Consider the following 12,664-nt stretch of genomic DNA (forward strand, 5'->3'; position numbering starts at 1 on the left):
TACATACTACAGGGTAACCATATGATCCCCCCAAAGGGAGCCATCCTCCTCCTGGAAGTTTCTACAGAGGTTGAGACTGTGGGAAAACAAACACTGTCAAATTGATATCCACTACATACAAAAGAAGTACAACCCAGAGTTGTAAAAATCGTGTTTTGTTTTTTCTTAAAAAGATCACCTTGGGCTGGGGGCAGGGGTTGTGGGGGACAGGGGGTAGGGAGTGTCTTAAATAAAAAGTGCAAGCAGGCAAGCAGGCCTTTTCTCTCTGGTTTATTTTAACCTGTCGACTCAATACTGTCATTTGTTAAGAACTGAGGTGCCGCTTGGCCGCGTCGTCTCCACGCCTGGGACCGGAAGAGTTAAAGCTCGTCTGTAAACACTGGCCACGCAGCCCGCTGCCCCACCCCCTTCCTCCCCTCCAGGCCCTGCGCACCCACCCTGCACCCATTGATGGCCCGGGGGTGGGGGTGGGACCGCGGGCGCGCCAGGGGCCCAGCTAGGAAAAGATATGGATGGCCTGGGTGGCGGGCGTGCGGCAGGCTGGGCACTCTGGCTCGCTCTTGCCGCAGATGCGGACGGCGCAGTCCATGCAGAAGAGGTTGTGGCCGCAGGGTACCAGAGCGGCCATCACCTCGCCCTCGGCACACACCACGCACTCCCGCGCCGGGGCCGCAGGCGCCGGGGCCGCTGGAGGCTTACGGCCGCTCTCGGGGGCACTGGAGTCCAGCGCCGAGCACGAGGAGGCCGAGGAGCTGCTGGGCAGCGAGGTGGCTGCAGAGAAGCTGGCACTGCCTGAGAAGGACGTCAGGGAGCCCTGTGGGGGCCGCCAGGGCAGGGCACCTACTGGGTCTGGTGTAGGCCGGCGGGCCAGCGGGAGCTCCAGGCCCAGGCCACCGGGCTCGGGCAGCGTGGGTGAGTGGCGTGGTGTGCCGGTCCCGCTGCTGCGTCGGGCACCCGGGGCTGGCGGCGCGGGGGCCCCATTGACCGCTGAGCAGCCACCAAAGGCCGGCAGCGGGGTGGCCCGCTCGAAAGGCGCCCAGATGGTGGCCGCGGTGGGCACGGTCAGGTCCAGCGCCAGGAAGTCGAAGCCAAAGTCGCAGTCCTCGGGGGCGGGTGGCCCCGTGGGGGCCCCAGGACCGTCCCCACCGAAGGTGAAGCCCCCGTTGCCAGAAGCGCTGTAGGGGCTGGCGGGGCCAGCGTCCGGCACCGGCACAGGCACCGGCGGCCCCCCGCGGCTGCCTGCGTAGAAGGACTCAGGGCCTCCCGGGGCGCCCAGCGCAGTGTCCCCACGAAGGCTGGCTGTGGGTGCTGGGGGCCGGCGGCCGGGGTTGGGGGCTTTGGCCCAGAGGCCTGCGGCCGCCCCGAGCAGGTCCAAGCAGACATCTGTGCCGTTGGAGTGGAAGTCGCTGTCGGGGCTGGCGTCGGTGAAGGCCCCCGTGCGCAGTGTGATATGGGCCTCGATCTCCTCACGTGCCCGGTCCACGTTCTCAGGCATGCCCGTCACAGCAAACACCGGCTCCTTGTCACGCCCAGGCGTCACGATGTACGTATGCGTCCGTTGCTGGATGCGCTTGATGGTGGCGCCCTTGGGCCCCACCACCAGCCCCACCACGCGGTAGGGCACGCGCACCTGGATCGTGGTCTGTCCAGGCAGGTTGGGTGGGCCCTGTGCCGTACCCGGCAGCCCGCCCGCCTTGCTCCGCGTGGCCCGGATCACAGAGAAGTGCTCGGCAGCTGACAGGATCTCACGCTTGGCCATCTCCACGTCCTCCTTGCGGCCGGTCACGATAAAGACTGGCTCCTCCCCTCGCACTGGAGTCTTGATGTACGTATTCGTCTTGGCTCTCAGAGCCTTGATCTTGCACCCTGGGGTAGGGGAGGGGGGGACATGGTGAGGGTGGGGACCCCTCCTCCGGACAGTCCCTCCAGGGCCACAGCTGCATTGGACAGCCGGTGACCTGGGTGGGCGCCCCCACCTTCCAGCTGTAACACCAGACAGCCACTCTACACGTCCTTCCTCTATAGAGACACTGGTCACTGGATTCAGGGCCACCCCAACCTATCATGACCACACTCTAACTACATCTGCCAAGACTCTTGCCAGGTAACGTCACATTCTGACATTCCAGGTGGACATGGATTTGGGGGGACATCTTTCAACCTACAACAGGGCCTCTTTTTGCCTTTTTGACAATCCCCCTGCTATGCGGCAGGGGTTTGTAGGACCAGAGCGGACACTGAGGCTGTGTGGAGGGAGGTACACAGAGTGTCCCTGAGATTACAGTCACGTGAAGATGGAGCCCAGGGCTGGAGGAAGGTGGCCACAAGCCCCAGGATGCCAAAGCTCGTGAGCACCACTGGAAGCCTGGAGGCCAGAGAAGACCCTCCACTGGAACCTCTGGAAGGAGCATGCCCCCCACCGACACCCCGATTTCAGATTCCCACCCTGCAGAGCATTCAGTTCTAGTTTCAAGCCATTCGGTCCACTGTACTGGACAGAGGACACTAACGCAGACTCTCTCACACCAACTCTCAGACTGCCTGGAGGGGAACCCAAGGCCTGGGTGGTGGGAACTTCTCATCACGTGACCCTCCCCCAACAGCAGATCCTGCGCCCCAGGTCAAAACACCTCCACAGGCCCCCCAGTGGTCCCAGCCACTGAGGGGAAGCCGGGGACATGCCCTGGGGGTTCATCACTGCTGCCCAGGTGACCCTGGGCCGTAGTCTGAGGGTTGACCCTGCAGAAAAGGGCTGGGACATCTGTTAAGGAGAGGGTCAGTCATGCAGGGTCCTTGACTTGGCACCTCACTCAGCATCTAGGCAGCCCTCCCAGGGCTAAGGGGAAGCTACCCATGAGAAATCGAAATGCCAGGTGTGGTTTCAACCAGGCCCCTGACACCCCACCCCCACCCCAGGGCCTTCTGAGACATTTTGAACGGGGCCCAGGAGACTGGGAGTCCCCCCACCCTCTAAGCACTGCGAAGCCAGAAGGACACAAGAATATTGTTTCCCTGTGGCACAGAGGGCGGCTCTGAGTGGAGTTAACAGTGTGGCTAAGTTCTCAACAAGAAAAGATACAAAGTTAGCGGGCAAGCCTTCTGCGCTGATGAAGTCAGAGTGATGGAGCCTGGGTCCCGGGCAGGCGCCCTCACCCAAAGCTGAATAAAAGCAGGGTAGGTGAGCAGGGGTCTGCCATCTCTCAGCCTCACCTCTTGGTCCCTGGCCATTTCCTCCATGCCCACCCGAGGTCCTCCCCTTGGTGGCTGCCCAGCCTTTCTGGTAACTCCAAAGGCACCCTGACCTGTGCCTGCCCCGATGGTCTCCTCCCTACTTTGCTGCTGGGAAGGGCCTCTCCTGCAGTCCCCTTGCACCTGACCTTTCCCATGTGCAACTTTACTTTCATATCCTCCTCCTTCTTTGCATCACATCAGAGCCTGGCATGCCTTCCTCCAGGGAAGCCCACCCTGACTATACTGGGACAGGCCCCAGTACACACTTCTCGAACCTTATGTCTAACTTTCTGAACTCTCTGAGACTGGGGGACTGTGATGTAAGGCTGGTACACTGGGGGTACTCTGGGCATCTGAGGGACCGTTCCATGCCTCAATCTCCTCATCTGTCAAAAGAGAGCAGAAACAGACCCAGCCTCACAGGTTTTGGGCAGGATCTAATGGGCCAGGGACTGGAGCCTGCCCTCATCGGGGAGCCTCAAGGGGGGTGGAACCCTGCAGCTTCCTGTTCATGGGACCCCATCCTGCCCTGACCTGAGAGAAGCCTCGGGTGGAGCCCTCAGTGGCCAAACAGAACCCTGCTCACGATCCCCACTTCAGCTGTGATAGCCACTGGACCCCCCACTAAGACCCCTAGAGGTGGCAGAGCTTGGGGGCATGAACTGCACAAGACAGGAAAACTGGGGCTCCAGGAGTGACCCTGAGGGCTACTGCCAATTGGTGGGTACAGCAGAAATGCAGATTCCTGGGCCCTGCCCCTACCAAGGATTCCAACTCAGAGAACTGGGGAGGGCGGGTGACTTCCCCTGGCCTCAGCGAGCCCCATAGCGGCCGGACCTGCCCTCAGAGAGGCAGGGCCTCCGGTCCCCACAGCCAGCCTAGTTGCAGGCAGTCCTGCTTCCTGCTGCTCACATGAGCCTGGACCAGGATCCAGGCCACCCCTGCACTGAGTGTACTAGGCATTCAAGGAACCAGGTCCCACGGGAGCTCATGCAGGTGACCACAGACCACACTTACCCAGGGAACCTCTCAAGGCCACGTGGGAAGGAGGCTGTGTGCTGGGGGAGCGCTCCCGGCTAAGGGGACAGTGGGGAAAGCATTCCACAAGCAGGTGGGTGCTGGGACAACCCAGTGGGGTGCTGTCCCAGAGCAAGGCTGAGTCACAGTCGGATGTCTGGGACAAAGCGGGCTCCCGTGTGAAATAGGGACCCGTTGTGCAAGCAGGGAAGGCTGCGACCCCCAATCTGGGCCTGGGGATGGCTCTCTTCCTATGCTCCCCACTCTGGGTGGGTAGATAAGAATATCAAGGCATGGCCCCCATCACCCTAGGATCATCCCACAGGGATGGGGCCACACACAGGCAGAGAATAGCTAGCAGAGGCCCCCCTCACTGAGGGACAATGAAGGGGACCCTAGGTGGCTGGCAGGTCAGGCCTGGTGCTGAAGATCCAACCCCAACATCCCAGTCATGGCCACACTGCAAACTATGGCAAGGGGAGCCAGGCAGGAGGGCACCGGGGTGGATGGGGGTGGGTCTTGGAAGGAACTGGGCCAAGGTCAATGGCAGCAAATATGTGCCAGCCCTGCCCACTTCTGATGATGGGCTGGGGTGACACCCCCCAACTGGTCCTTCTGAGTTTCCACTTTTTTGTTTGTGGAAAGGGGTCAGCTCCTGACACATCCAACCCTGGAGCCAGTTCTCTCCCAGCTCACCTTTTCTCCCCACAGTGCAAAAAGAGTCTGAGAGACTAGAGTGCAAATTCCGGCCCTACCAGCTGGCTCTGGCTGCACTTCCACCTCTGCCGCTTTACCCTCCTGGCCTGGAGGTGGCAGGTCCTCTTTAGGGGATACCAAGGGGCAAGCTGAGGCCCCCACTCAGTGGGTCCTCTCAGTCCCTCAGGCCTCTTCAAGCCTCAGGGACCAGAGAGCACCACAGGGGTCATGGTCCCCACCCCTTGCCCAGAAGTTGCACAAACCTAGCGGGGAGATGACTGAGGCTCACGGAGCAGCATGGAGTTGTCCAGAAAAGGGAGAGCCCAGGTCTGTGGCTCTGGTTGCCAGAGGAGGCTGGACAAATGCACACCCCCTCCATGAACTCCAGGGAAGGGGCGGCCTTGGACCAGGGGTCAGACAGAAGAGTAAGTTCAGGGCAGGCCACGACCCTTGCACTCGGGCCAGCAGAGCAGGAAAAAGGGACAGGCTCCATGTTCAGGGACCCACAGGGTAGACGGGGCGGGGTGGGGGATTGTGACTGGAAGAAGGGCATAGTGTGTCTTCCAGGCTAGGCTTGAGAACTGGTGAGGGAAGACGGGAGCCACAGATACTTCAAGAGTGGGGAGCAAGGGCTGCTGAAGTTGCTGACCTGTTCTGGCATGTGTGCTCCACCCGGAGGCCCTGCACCCGACTTATTACGGGGCGGCGACTGTGTGTCGGCCGGGACTGGGCAGAGAACCAGCATCTTGCTTGAGAATTTTCACAAAAACCTCCATTGAGGTGCTCTCCCCCACCTCCTGTCGCAGGCAGGAGCCATTCTAGATTCAGGGAAAGCTCGGGGCGGGGGGGGGGGGGGGGGGGTCCCTGCCTTGCTGCCTGCCATCAGTGGGAACCCAGGCGGACACCTGGTAAACGGGTACCAGAGGCACAAGTAAGAGACAGGGCGGAGCCTGACGACTCAGCCACCAGGCGGCTCAGATAAGACCAGGGCTCGGGGCCCTCTGCCTACTGCCCACGCCCCCAGGTGCTGCCGGGTGCATCCACAGGGGGCTTGCCCTCATGCTCCACCATCCACGGATCAGCCTAGTGACCTTGGGTGGCATCCCTGGCCTCAAGTCTCCACATCTGCCTACAATGGGCTTCTGGACACTTGGCATGGGGCGGCTATCTTCTTCCAGGTCCCAGTGCAGTTACAGGGCACCGGGCAGGGAGGGGACAGTGCTGGGAGGGGACAGGGCAGGGAGGGGAAGTGTTCAGTTGGGGTCTCTTGGTGCCTGCCCATGGCCAAGGACCCCCTTATGGCAGTCCCCTGACCTAGCACCACACCTGGCCCTCCTTGTGTCCACATGAAGGGCAGACAAACGAATGACTGAATGTACCTGTGCTCGAAGCAGCAGGCTTGCTGGCCCTAAGGCCCCACCCACCCGGAACTAGTAGAGGGTGGTGTCCAGGTATTCCTGTGGTCCTCTGCCCGTGGCAGTTAGGATGACAGGTCATCTTGCAATTCAAGCCCCCCATACCTTTCTCTAGCTCTTGTGACCCAGGTCCCAGAGGCAGGGTCCCCCAGCCCCATCACAAGCCCCGCCCAGGCCCCACCCCAAGTTCTAGAACCTGGCTGACCAACAGGGAGGCCCCAGCCCAGAGGTGTGGGCAAGAGAAAGTTGAGGCTGGTGGGCAGGCAGCTAACAGGGTGGGTGGGTGTGTGCTGGGACGGGCACTGCCCACCACCCTCCGGCCCGCCCGCCCCGCAGCTCCAGGGCCAATGAGCGGCCGCCGGCCTGATGTCACCCAGCCTGGCTCTCTAACAAAGAGAACAATGGGGCGGCTGCAAAGACCTCCGACAATGCTGCTTCGGGACCCCCACACCCTGGCCAGAGGAGGGCTGTCGGGTTGGATCCGCCCAAGTGGCTTTCACAAGGGGTCCTTGTGCACACCCCAGATCCCTGACTGGGGGCTGACAGCAGGAGGGATATTCGCTCACCCTGTCCTGCTCCCCACCCCTAGCAGGGTGCCCAGGCTGGCAAGTCCTAAGGTGTACCCTCTTTGTGCCACTAAATCTCTCCTGACCCTGCCAGAATGCCTTCGCCCCTAGCCCCCCTCACACACGAGCGAACCGCCCCGGGCCATTTCTGGGTGTGGAGAGGGCACTGCCCGTCCCCAACCTCCTTATCCCCGGGATGGAACCTCCGGGAGCCCAGGGCCCAGCAGTGAGCTGCACGCAGGGCGCTCTCCAGGCTGGAGGAGCCCAGACAAAGGCAGCAGCGGGGCCGGAGGGCCGAGGGGAGGAGCGCGGGCCGCGCCCAACTTTCTCCCGCGGCCAGCGGCAGGACAAAGGCGCACAGGCGGCCACCGAGGCCCGAGCCCACGCGGGGCGTGGCCGGGGTCTGGTGTCCAGCTGTCGGCTGGGCTGGGCGGCCCCTCTAGGGGCGAGTCGCGCGGGAACCCCTGGGGCGGCGCCCCCGACGGCGGCCACTCACCCTGGCGACCCACGATCTCGGCGACGTGCTCGGAGCTGGGCACGGGCACGCACTCGGTCATGTTCACGCTCTTCTTGCGGCTGCCGATCACGCTCATCTGCTCGGCCAGCAGCGTCGGGGGGCCCAGCGCCGCGGGGTGGGGCGCGAAGCCCGCGAACACGTCGGGCGGCGACGGCCGAGGCGGCGGCGGGGGACTCACGTCCGGCTCCAGCAGCGATAGCGGGCCGGGGGCCACGGCCACCCCGGGCGCCCCCGTCTCAGGCCCGTCGGGGGGCGCCGGCTCCGCCGCGGCCCCGCCGTCTGCGCCCCCAGTCGCTGCACGCGCTCCGTCTCCGCCGCCCGCGGTCGCCCCCTCCTCGTCCTGGTCGCCCGCGCCCCCCAGCCCCAGCCCCGAGAGCTGGTCCAAGGCCAGGCGCAGCGCGGCGGCCGCGTCGTCGGGCTCGGGCGGCGGCCGGGGCGCGGGCGCGGCCTCATCGGCGCCCTCGGGCAGGGGCGGCGGCGGCGGCGGCGGGGGACCCGGGCTGGGGTCCCCGCAGACCGGCGCCCCGGGTTCGCCGCCGCGCGCGCCCCCGCCGCCGTCGGGCTGTCCGGTGGAGCTAGGCATGGCGGCGCTAGCGCTCGGGCCCGCGCTCCCGCCTCCCGGCCGCCGGCCGCCCCCGCCGCCGCCGCCGCCCGCGCCGCCGCCCTCCGCCTCTGGGAGCTCGGCCGCCGGCCGCCGGCATCCAGCAGCGGGGCGGGGCGGCGGCGGGGCTGCTCGGGCGCGGGCGGCGGCGGCGCGGCGCGGCGCGGCGCGGCTCTGCTTGCTTCTCGGCGGCGGAGGCTAGTCGGCGGCGGCGGCGGCGGCGGCGGCGGCGGCGCGGACGCTCCTTCCCTCCGCCCTCCCGCCGCCTCCCTCGGGCCGCCGGCCGCCCCGCCCCGGCCCCGCCCCCGTGACGCGGCCTCCGCCAACAATGGGGCGCCGGGCAGGGCGCACGCGCGGGGCGGGCGGGGGTGTCACGTGGCGCGGACACCGCTGCCGCGGGCGCTCGGGCGGGCCGGGCGCGCTGGCACGTGCGGGCGCGGCCGCAGGTAGGTGCCTGCGGCGGCCCGGGCCCAGGGTGCGCGAGGGCGTCCGGCCCCATCCTCGCCTCTGCGCCGGGGTCCCGGGCTCCCCACTCGGAGACCACTAGCGCCCCGGCCTGGCTCGGTACTCCAGTCCCCTTCCTCTCCGCGGCCCCCGTGCACACCTGGCCTCTGGGCACCCCCGGGAGGTCACGGGCTCCCACATCCTCTAAGTGGTGGTGTTTCCGGGCTTTGGCTGGTTTCCACAGGCCAGAGCCCTCGGACGTGAGCGCCGCTGGGTAAAATTCCCCGAGAGCGGCCCCGCGTGCCCACGCCTAAAGCCATCCTGTCCTAGTGGCCTCCAGCGCCCTTCGGGGGCTTCTTTTTGCCTTTGGGGCGAAAGAGCCTTCCGGTTTCCCTTTACATGTAAATAGATGGGCTGGAAGGAGGATTGGCCCGCCGAGTCGCCAAGGGGACCTTGGCCCCAGTCCCTGGCTGGATGCCGCGGAACCTCAGGACAGTTGCATGGGCTCTTTGGGTGCGAGAGGGGACGGCCTGCCCCTTTGCCCAACACTGGTCTCTGCCTTGGGTCTGCTGCCATCCTCACCGGACATTGATTCCTGCCCCGAATTCCATGGAGTCCCTCAGCCATAGCTGCACCTAGTCTCTTCTCTTCATGGACTCTTGTCTCTCCTGGCAGGTGCCCCCTGCCCCTTGAAGCCCTCAGCTCCTTGCCTCCTTCTCATGCCTTTCCCGACCCCAGGCTACATTCCACCCAGCTTCTCTCCTGGGGTCTGAGAGGAACTTTTTTCCTTTTCTGTGTTTGAATGCTCTCAAGTATTGATTACTTCATCCTGACTTATGTGTGTCCCCTCCCCGCTAGGACTGGGCTCCTGGAGGCAGGCACTGGAGCTACAGAACTGCTGGGCTCCCAGGAAGCACTCAGTGTGTGACCCCGGCACTCCCTCCCATGCCTCCCTCTGTTCCAGCCACAGGCTTTGTCCTGTCTCCTCACCCAAAGTTCTGCTGGCTTTAGCGGGTGTTCAGGGAACAGGGGGACCTGCCCTGGCCCACCTGGCCAGCCTCAAGTCCCCCTGGGGGCAGGGCGTGGGGAGGGGCCTTGGTGCCTGCTCATCCTTCCCCCTTCCTGGGACCCCACCCAGGGTGGCATGCTGGAAAGGGGTTTGGGTGGGGAGAGGAGAGGCCAGGAATGGAGGAGACAGTGTTTGAGCTGGGGCAGAGTGGTATCCAGCCCTTACTGGTGACAGATGGGGAACAGGCCAGAGGGGCTTGCCCTGGGTGCACCCCTGTGGGTGGTCATGCATGCACATGTGTTCTTCAGACAAGCTCGGACTGGTGAGAGTTAACAGCACAGTAGCAGGAGTTCAACATCAGCAGGAACTCTCCCAGAAAGTCAAGCAAAGAGACAAAAGGTGGGGGAAGAGAAAATAGAGGAAAGTGGACAGAAGTTGTCCAGGAAATAATGGGATAGTGGAGCCAGAGCCTCCAAATAGCTAGGACCCCACAACTTGTTTGGGGACTCAGGTGTCCTGGGACCACTAAGGGCTTTCGGGTCACATTCCAAAGGATCAGGAAGAAAGCCGAGGTTCCTAGGGAAAGTGATGGCTGACCCCAAGGTCCATATCAAGAGGAAGGAGAAATCAGGATGTTTCAGGCCGCAGGTCATCACAGATTAGCTTAGTATACTGCAGGATGCACTCCAGCAAAAAAAAAGGGAGTAAGTAAATGAAGAAACAGGTGCTGCGCTAGGAAGGTGAGTTTTGTGGGGCTGGATGATCATCTGAGGGGTTTGACTGAGGTCACTGAGGGGAACTGATCATCAGAAGCAAAGATTTTAAAAGAAGGCTGCCAGGCAAGAAATGGACAAGAATGAAAAGGGGGAATGGGGACTCTGGGGCCTTGATTTCAACATGCAGTTGGAGACACCTGAACAATGACCTGTTGTATGTACGTGTGGTTTTGTTCATGATGGCCCTGTGGTGATGTGCTTTAAAAGTCCTTTTAATAAAAAATAAAAGTCCGTTCAGAACTGCAAACCACCCATCTCTTAAGTGCTTTTCATGCTGAAGTATTTAGGGGCAGGGGGTGGTGTCTCCTTCGAAATGTACCAGAAATAAGATGAAGGGAGGGATGGACAGAAAGGTGGATGGGGGTTGGGGGAAGCTACAAATGAAATGGCAGTCCTGGACCCCTGGGCAGGGTACTCCCCTTGGCACTGTGGACATTTGTGGCGGGGTCTTTCTTGATGGCTCAGAGGTAAAGAATCCCACCTGCCAATGCAGGAGATATGGGTTCGATCTGTGGGTGAGGAAGATCTCCTGGAGGAGATAGCAACCCACCCCAGTATTTTTGCTGGGAAATTGCACGGACAGAGGATCCTGGGGGGGGGCTACAGTCCATGGAGTTGCAAAGAGTTAAACACGACTGATCAACTAATCAACAGCATCCGCAGGGAATGGGGGGACGCTGTGGGATATGGAGCAGCCTTCCTGGCCCTACCCACTTTATGCCTGGAGTCGTCACCTCTCCTCTACTCCCTGGAGTAGTTTTCTGTGGCGCCATCTGTCCAGCCTCCACCCCTGAATCGCAGGGTGTTCATCTCCCTGTGTGGCTATGTCCTCACTTTTTATAAGGGCACCAGGCATTGGGTTCAGGGTCACTCTACTGTGTGTGACCTCATCTTAATAGTGACGTCTGCAAAGATCCTATTTCCACATGAGGTCCTGCTCACAGATTTAGGGGCTGGGATCCGGATGTATCTTTTGAGGGGACAATGCAATGCACCAGACCTCCCTGGGTGCAGAATCACCAAGCTGAGAACCGCTAATCACCCCCCCACACACACACCCACGCATGTGGCGTGGGGGGCCTGGATGGTCACTTAAAATGCTCTCAACCCTGCTCTTAAAGTCTAGTAGATCAGAATGAAACTGTTGCAAAAGGTCCCTGATGGGTCGGCTGACACCCAAATTGGTGAGGATGAATTTCTCTACTCGGTCTACTGAATCAAACGCTCATCTTTTCCAGAAACATCTGTGCAGACACACCCAGAAATGTTTTACCAGCTATCTGGGTGCCCCTCAGCCTGGTCAAGTTGACCCCTAAAATTAACATCATGGCGTGGTTATGTCTGGCTTCTCACTGACCAGCGTGTTCTCAGGGCCCATCCACACCCATGGTAGCAAGTGTTAGGGCTTCTCTGGTTTTTGTGGCCAAGTGACGCTCCTGTGTCTGGAGGAGCTGGATTTTTGTATTCACCACTGGATAGACACTTTGGCCATCATTAAAAAAAAAATTATTTATGGCCATGCTGGCTTTTCATTGCTGCAAAGGCTTTTCTCTGCTTGCAGAGTGGTGGCTACTCTCTAGTTGAGATTCAGGGTTTCTCACTGTTGTGGCTTCTCTTGTCGTGGAGCATGGGCTCCAGAACACGCCAGCATCAGTTCTGGCGCAGAAGCTTAGTTGCTGGGACATGTTGGCATCTTCCTGGATCAGGGATCAAACCCATGTCTCACGCATTGGCAGAGGAATTCTTTACCACTGAGCGATCAGGAAAGCCCTGGCAGTCACTTTCTGAAAAGCCTCACCTGATCTTATACAGTGGGTATCAACCCCTGATTCCCTCCAACCCCACTGAGGATCAGCATCCCTATTCTGGACAGTGTGGAGGTGTTCTGTTACTGTCGTCATGGCCCCCAGCCCCATGTGGCCAGGGCAGCTGAGGAATGCAGTGCCTAAGTTGTCACCGATCTCTATATCCATGGCCACATGTGACTGGTGGGAGTCCCGCTGCTTCCTCTGACCAGAAAGTCCCTGTTGCCAGGCATCACTGTCCCGTCACCCCCGGCCCATGAACCTGGGGGATCCTGAGGTGATAGGTTTCCAGGGCTTCCATAACAACTCTTTATCCCCTGAAGGGATAGCAGTGACAAGGCCCAAGAGGCTACAGTGAGCTGGGGGAAGCTGAGGTTGCAGGGGCTTGGCCACATGGCCAGGCAGGAGCTGCCTCCACTGAACAGGGTAATGTCCCCCAAAGTCACCCTGGGGCCTGTGGACACATCACCTCATAGTGCAGAGAAAACTTTGCAGGAGGGATTAAGTTAAGGCCCCTGAGATGGGGATGACCCTGGATTCCCTGGGGGTCCTAGTGTCAACACAAGGTCCTTTAAGAGGGGGGCAGG

The 12,664-nt window shown here is 61.6% G+C and overlaps 1 protein-coding gene across 1 annotated transcript; it reads right to left on the minus strand.

Moving 5' to 3' along the window:
* Positions 1-8,025, minus strand: MEX3D (mex-3 RNA binding family member D). The gene is made up of 2 exons (XM_052643464.1): positions 7,422-8,025; positions 1-1,866 (listed from the first exon to the last, which is right to left on the minus strand). Exons 1-2 carry the CDS (start codon positions 8,023-8,025, stop codon positions 497-499), a joined length of 1,974 nt encoding a protein of 657 aa, XP_052499424.1. The 3' UTR covers positions 1-496.
* Between the last annotated feature and the right edge of the window lie 4,639 nt (positions 8,026-12,664).

Source organism: Budorcas taxicolor, chromosome 7 (assembly GCF_023091745.1).
Source record: "Budorcas taxicolor isolate Tak-1 chromosome 7, Takin1.1, whole genome shotgun sequence".
NCBI classification, from domain to species: Eukaryota; Metazoa; Chordata; class Mammalia; order Artiodactyla; family Bovidae; genus Budorcas; species Budorcas taxicolor.